Below are 7,562 nucleotides of genomic sequence, written 5' to 3'. Positions count from 1 at the left end.
ATGGTACGCGTCTCGTTGCTCATCATTGGATTTCTTGTACCCACCATCCTTGCCATTGGCTTTACCAACTGTGAGTTTAATTTTTATGTTTTTGTGGGGTAATTGAACAACCATTGTTCGGGGTGGTGTTCCGCGGTAGTGCTTCTGCTTTCAAATATGTAATTACACTTTTTCCATTGTTACTTTTTCTAATTAAAAGTGAATTTCAGTCGGAGTGGATGGAGTTTTTCAATTTTGGGGTGTAATTGAAATATTTTTCAGTGGTTTGATCAAATAGTTTTTCCTAATTGTTTCTACGTAGATAAAAGTAAATGGGGGATACTGAACATCAACGTAAAATTACATTTCTTTCAAGTTTTGATTTAAAAGTCTGTTTAGTATTGTTTTTTTAAAATTATTTTAGTCATGGACAGTTGACTAGTATTTATGCCAGAAAAATATCCCCCAAATACCACAATTCTCTCGATTCCTTCCTTCAAATAACTCTCACCAACGACTCCATAATGAACCCAATCCACAAATACCAAATCCCTGAATAAAGAGTAACTGGTGTCGACGCCCCTCTCCCTTCCCCCAAACTCATACAAAATTCCCGAGATTTCCGCGGCATTAAAATTTAATGCAGAGCGAGAGAGCTTGAAAACGAACAGGTACGGGAGGTGAGCCTGTCACCGCAATATCCCCAGTTCTCCTGGTGTCCCCGGTTTCACACGCCCTGACTGATTAATTGGAGTGCCTTATACCGTCTCTTCCCTCCCTCTGCTCATCCCTCTACCGCCACTCCAACAACCAACTTCCCCTCCCCCGCATTGGCCCGCGCAAAACCGTTTGCCCATAGAATTTGAAGTCGCCGCTATTCGGAAACGCGTAATAGATATGTCAAAGCCAGGCGGAACATGGCCATGATAATACGGCGATGCTTCGCCGGGCGTGAATCGGAAACGCCGAGGCTCAATGCACAAGTTGGAGGGGATGACATTTTTATTTTTCTCCTTTTTTTATTTCATTTTTTTTGGGGCGGGGGGGGATTATTCTCCCTTTCGATCTAAACCACCAACGCCATCATCCGCTGGCCTCGTTCGCTTTGCTCTCGATAACGGTATAAATTTATGCGCTCAATGGTTGAATGAAATACTGTTGTGATTGGTTGAGTCTACTCTTTGTGGGGTGAATTATTGCTCGGGTTTTATGGGGGAGAGTGGAAAATTTTGAGGCAATTGTGAGGGGTTTTTATTGATGGTTGATTGAATGCAAGCTCGTGGAGTTTAAATTGTAAAGGTGATAATCAAATAGGAAGTATATCTTTTGAACAGTTGACACAAATTTTTCAACAGTTCATCCCGAAATTGAAAAATCCCGGAATATATTCCCCTTAAATTATCCTGATTGCTGTCAATCTTCATAGAATAATTAAACTGAAATTTATAGCTCCCATTGATTTCTCCATAAAATTTTAAATTTCCAATGACGAGATCCTTTAAAATTTCAGTGTAAATGTCACTTCATAAAAACTTCAAATGTGCATTCAGTCATGTACCAAATAACACCCATCAATCCTCGAAATACCCTTCCAATGAAATAATTAAACCCGTAAACTCCCTCGCAACTATAAAACCTCGATAACAATAAAATTGTCGAATTAAAATTCCCCCTCCCTCACCCCCTGTGTCATCCAAATCATTTATTTACCACTTGTAAAATGAATTGATTTAACTTGTCAATACCCCCCCGGAGCTTCCGACATTCCCGAACATCAGTAATAGGAAGTGATATATTTTTTGTTTCATTCGTCTATATTCGATTTGAGTTTCCACATTTTATTTTTCATCCCCACAAACACGTATTTTTCCGGGAGTGAGGGAGTTATGCGATTGACACCCCAATGATTGTATTTATCGCACGACTGACACCGATCGAGCCTCAGCCCACAGCCACACAGAGAGACACGAGCTTTCCGTTCAACTGTCGGAGGTAATATAAAATTATGGCCAGCGCGTTTCGGTTTAGTTTGAATTGTAAATTTTGAAGCAGAGTGACACACGCTCGGTTGCACTCTCCGTTCGAATTTTGAGTTTCGACTGTGGCTTTTACCGTAAAAAAGACCCTCACCTCATTTTTTTTGTTGTTCGGGGGATGACGAAGTGTCCATTAGACGAATGTCGCGGTTCAGTGATTGACGGCGAAATGCTTCCCCTTGGGAGGTTTTACCCTCTCTCCTACGTTTTTTTTTTTCATGGCGGAAAATTGCTAATTTATGATTACGAGCAATGTTCCACATTTTAGCATGATGACTACGACTACTATGGTACGGACGTCACCAGAACGAGCGTGTTTAATGGTGACTACTGAATTTGGTTTATTAACTCTATTTTCTGGAGACCGGGAAAATTCACATTGCGTTTAATTGTCGAGTACATTGGCACTCATTATAATAGTAAATGGAATTCTGAATTCAATGGTAGTTATTGAAATTTTGATGGTTCCTAGGTGGAGGTAATTAATTTGGGGGGCGGGGGATTTCGTGGGAATAGTTTTTTTGGCAGAAGATTCTTTCCAAGTTAATTGGTAATTTTGAGATAATTAACCAGGTGATTAAGCAGTGGCGCTGATAGGAAAGTTAGTTCTGATTTTTGAGCGAGAGGCTCTATAATGAAGAATATCTTGATAACGATAGTTTAGGCGTGGTTTTTAAAAGGGTGGAATTTAAGAATTAATGAATATTTCTGTTAATTTACATGGAATGAATGAACTGAAATTCGCCATTTCTCATGATTTTTCCCTAAAACGTTGAATTTTCAATGAAAAAATTGTACGGAAAACTCTCCCTCCCCTCAAATCTCTAATTAATCGAAACTTCATAATAATATTCATCACGATTTGTAATGTTTTATTGAACGTTCGCTCCTTATATTACCAACGTCTATTTTTGCAGTATAATGACGCTAGGAACTTCACCCCAATTAGCATTTCCACCAGCAGTAGTTTCACCATTCTTCTGTATTCCAAGAGAATTCAACTTTTACAACATTTATCCAGCAATACTATTACATTGAACCAACAAAGCTCCTCCACATCAAATGAATTGTGAATAGATTGCATCGCTGGAGCGGAAATTTAATTACAAAATTTCTCAACAATTGATACGCTACTGCGGCTCAAATCCAAACAATTTATTCAAGGTATAGGAAAAGTATCGAGTGAATCACCGAATCGACCAACAAATACACTCCTCGTGCGATGAATAAATTATATCGTCATAACCCCTGATTACGAACATGAATGAGAAAAATGCGATGCCCCGGGGGAATACGATGGAAAAAATTGTTTGTCGAGGAAAATGGAAAAATGCATGCCCAATATTTGAATATCATCAAGAGTCTCAATCAAAAGTTTTATTACAAAAAAAAACTCATTGATATTCTACACCACACAAGTACGATGTTCCCCCAAAGAATTCCCATCCTTTTAATCCTTTTTTTTCAACTTCCCCTCTCTCTGTTTCTCTCTCTCTCTCTCTTTCCCTCGTGATTATCGTGCAATACCACAGAGAACACATATAGACATATTTATTCGAGTCAGTGAATAGAGGGGACTCTGAAAATGCAATGTGCATCATTCGTAGCCAATTTCCACGATATCGAGAATCGATGGATGCAATTTCACATCATAAATGTATCGCGAATTTCTGTTGGATGAATCTACTCAAACGAATCATGCATAATATTTCGTCAATTCGTGTACACTAGAAAAACTAGTGTCTGAAATTAAGATACTTTTGTCCCCTTTTTTAAGACGTTTGTCTGCCCAAATTAAAATCATTTTTAGTCAGACAGAAAAACACTGTCTCAACTAATTAACATGAACATGTCTTGTCTATGAAACGTCTTATTTTATTTTATTTTTTCAATGGAAACAAACGTCTCATTTTGAGACAGCCGAAAATTTTGTCATTATGAAATTAGCCGATAAGACGTCTTGAAGACACTACTAGTTTTTCTTTACAGTGATTGTTCTGATTTTTATTATTATCATTTTTTTTAAATTTAAATCTGGTTCTTTAGTTGCTGATGTGCCATGTGGGAGAGGGGCTAGGGGCACAAGGAGGCCGAAAGTCGTGGGGGGAGAGGATACTCTCCCAGGGGAATTTCCTTGGCTGGTGAGCATCACTCGATTGGGGGGACACTTCTGTGGGGGTACTGTCATCAATTCAAGATTTATTCTTACTGCCGCTCACTGCATTTGCACGTAAGTTTCATTCGATTATGTCGATACCAAATCAATTTTACCATTTCGGTATATAAATTATATCAAAGCATTTTTCCTTTGAAATTGAGTAAAAAAAAAGACTGAAAATGTAAATTAAAAAATTCAACAGTGCAAATGTAAATTATCGGGTAATTACAATTACTGTCAATTACTTAATATTATTCATGTCGATCAGAATATTGAGAATTCAATTGAAAATGTAATCCAGGGTATGCCAGAATGGCATTTAATTAAATTTCAATCCAATACTTTATGCATTGTGCTTCAACACTTGAGTCCTTTGGTAATAGTGATTAATAGTACATTTGGGATTAATTACGACATTATTAATTACGTTCATTGAACATTGGCATTTCCCCAGTTATTGAAAAAGTCATGTTAACGAAATTACTTTTATTGGAAAAAATGGTAAATTTTAACCCTCACGTTTACTCAATTTTCACGTGTCAGCGGAGAAAAATTCACTATTGTTCTTGCATTTTTGCATCTGTATAGGGTAATAAAAATGACCTAGAAATGGATTCCCCTCCACGATTACTTGACTTGTTTGGTAATTTTTCTCCAACTTTGTTCTTCACGTATCCACCCCTAGTTCCCTCAAATTAAAAATAATTCCCCATGCATTTCCCCAAGATTATTCACCTCCCAGCGCCCTTCACATAAGAAAAAAACTCACCTAAAGAGGTTTTACGTGTAACCCATAGTAATTTATCTCGCATTTAGATACTCCCGGAATATACGAGTTTAATCGTGGTGTTGTGCAAAGTAAAGAGAGAGAGAGAGAGAGAGAGGGGGAGGAAGAGTATGAGCAATTAAAAGGCAGGCAGATGCTTGTGCAAAACGCGTACCCAGCGTAGCTCAAACCGGTAACGAGGGGTTGGCCCCGGCTCGAATCCGACCCCGACTGTGACTGTACCATGATTGCGTGTGGATTACAGACCACTCGGTAATTGCGTCCCGCAACTCACAGCAAAACGCCAGCAAGGACTACAAGCCTGATAGTCAACTCCCACCTGACTATTTCCCTCAACTCGTGAACTCAAACTTCTCACCATTTCTTACTCCCTCCTCACAACTTATATCTCGATTCAACGATTAATTTGTTTTTGCACCACTCTCCCCCCAACTGCGAGTAACTTGACAGTTTTATCCTGTTTTTAACCGTCATCCAACTTCTTTTTATGGCACCCCGGAGTGAAACTGAGTTTCTTGAATTTTCCACTTGCTGCTTGACACCGAGAGATAGATCTTCCTTGAGAAACTGAATTATTACAATTTCACTTTTTTTAATTTCGTTACTTGGAATTTTTTGTAATTGAGTTGAGCGCTGAAGAGTTTCAGGCTTCCTCTGGTTGATTAAAATAGTTTTTATTGATTATTATTTGCATTCAAAAGATGATGGCATTTTGACATTACACTGAATATTCATTGGAATTCTACATTTTTCAACAGCAACAACACAAGAATTCCCCAATTTACTTGGATTTGAATCAATTCATGAATATTCAGTACCAATACGGAGTTTTTAATTAATTGAGGATTCAAGAATATATTTTCTTTGGAGATGAATAAACTCATATAGTTATTCCAAATAAAAGATTCATATTTAACTAATAAAGCTTTTATCTGAAACAAGGAACCGCTTCGATGAGATTACTATCCGGAGAATACATATTCTCAAGTGATGAAACTCATAATTCATCGAATCATCTCATCTCATTCGTGTTTATAAATTCTGTTCTCCCCAGTCTGAAGTGAATAAAATCTCATTAATGAACGAATACATTAATTAAACAGTACAACTGGGACAATGCCCCCTCGACAACTGAAGGTAACCCTCGGTGAATATAATTTACGTGGACCAGAGACGCCAGCCTCAGTACCTACTGGCGTACGTAATATCGTTATACATCCCGACCACAAGTGTGGCAAGTACGTGGACGACATTGCAATACTGGAGTTGGAATCACCGATAAGTTGGACGGATAGTGTACAACCTGCTTGTCTTCCCACGGCACGGGGTGAAAAGGGTTACCAGGGATTTGGTGGGGTGAATGCAGTTGCAGCTGGTTGGGGATGGCTGGGTGAAGATAAATCAAAATGTAAGTTTTCAAAATCAATGGAAAAAAATGGTGGGGAAAAATTACTAGACACATTGAGTAATCGTGAAGTGAAATTCCATTTCCAAGTCTTTTTGGCTGTGAATTTTTCCTCGCTTTCTACGAAAAACGTGCTAAATGTCACCATAATTGGTCCTGAAATTGTAAAATCACTCCGGAATTCAATAAAAAATTACGCCAGCCAACGTTAATGACGATTCCCCAATGTCCAGGAATTTTTATTTTTGTGTGAATCATAATTTAGTGAGGTAATTTTCAGATAAACGAGCTGATATTCTGCAAAAAGTTAACATCAATATTGTTGAGAATGAGGTGTGCAGAGAGTGGTACAAGAGCCAGGGACAGAAGACCAGGGTTGTGCCTCAGCAGATGTGTGCTGGGCATGAAGATGGTGGAAGGGATTCTTGCTGGGTATGAATTTTCATGATTTTAGTCTAAATATTCGGGAGAAATGGGAAATTTCATTCATCAAAGACATAATAAACTCATGTAGCCATGAAAAAAAAACTCCCTATTTACTTAATTATTTCACATGAATATTGAATGTTCATTTTGTTAAATTATTCAATTTAAGCAATTAAATGAACTTGTGCTCAATACGTCCATCAACTCAATTCCAAAATTGCCTCCAATAATTCAATACCAAAGAATTCAATTTCGAGAGAATCCCTAATGGTGCAGTCATCTCATTTAGAAAATAGAATTCCTCCTCTCCACGAGTCTCCTTTACCACCTTTATTCCCCTCTAAAAGAAAGAGCTCGAGGTTAAATTCACTTGTGGTCACTCGAGATACGATACCAAACGTATACAAGGCTTTTTGTCTTTTGTTTCAGGCTGATAGTGGTGGTCCACTGATGGTCGGAAGCCATTACGGCGACAGTACACTAGTCGTTGGAGTTGTCTCATCTGGCATAGGATGCGCCAGACCACGACTTCCGGGTATCTACACTAGAGTGTCTGAATACATCCCATGGATCGCCGCGCAAATGATTTGATGTTTAACAATCCACAGAAATTAATTATTCAATACCAAAAGTACAACCGGATGTGGTGATTTTAATGCATCATTGTGGAAACAACTAGTCAATTATTCAGGAGATGTTATTGTTTGTTTTTGTATATAAAAGGCGCACTTTGCCGTGGAAACATATTTCTATTGCTTCATTAATTATTAA

General features: G+C 38.1%; 1 protein-coding gene across 1 annotated transcript; it reads left to right on the top strand.

Moving 5' to 3' along the window:
* Positions 1–7,382, top strand: LOC107038191 (testisin). The gene is made up of 5 exons (XM_015257122.1): positions 1–70; positions 4,062–4,245; positions 6,064–6,368; positions 6,646–6,797; positions 7,221–7,382. The coding sequence occupies exons 1-5, from the start codon at positions 1–3 to the stop codon at positions 7,380–7,382; spliced, it is 873 nt and encodes a 290-aa protein (XP_015112608.1).
* Positions 7,383–7,562: the final 180 nt, after the last annotated feature.

Source organism: Diachasma alloeum, unplaced genomic scaffold, assembly GCF_001412515.2.
Source record: "Diachasma alloeum isolate Michigan unplaced genomic scaffold, Dall2.0 Dall_scaffold_00279, whole genome shotgun sequence".
Taxonomy (NCBI): domain Eukaryota; kingdom Metazoa; phylum Arthropoda; class Insecta; order Hymenoptera; family Braconidae; genus Diachasma; species Diachasma alloeum.
This window is presented reverse-complemented; position numbering and strand designations above follow the sequence as displayed.

Excerpts from the sequence above, each read along its gene's own strand:
- LOC107038191 (XM_015257122.1), top strand. The coding sequence starts at position 1 with ATGGTACGCGTCTCGTTGCTCATCATTGGATTTCTTGTACCCACCATC. Across the intron at positions 71-4,061 it reads TGCCATTGGCTTTACCAACT|TTGCTGATGTGCCATGTGGG; the intron begins GTGAGTTTAATT and ends CTGGTTCTTTAG. Across the intron at positions 6,798-7,220 it reads GTGGAAGGGATTCTTGCTGG|GCTGATAGTGGTGGTCCACT; the intron begins GTATGAATTTTC and ends CTTTTGTTTCAG.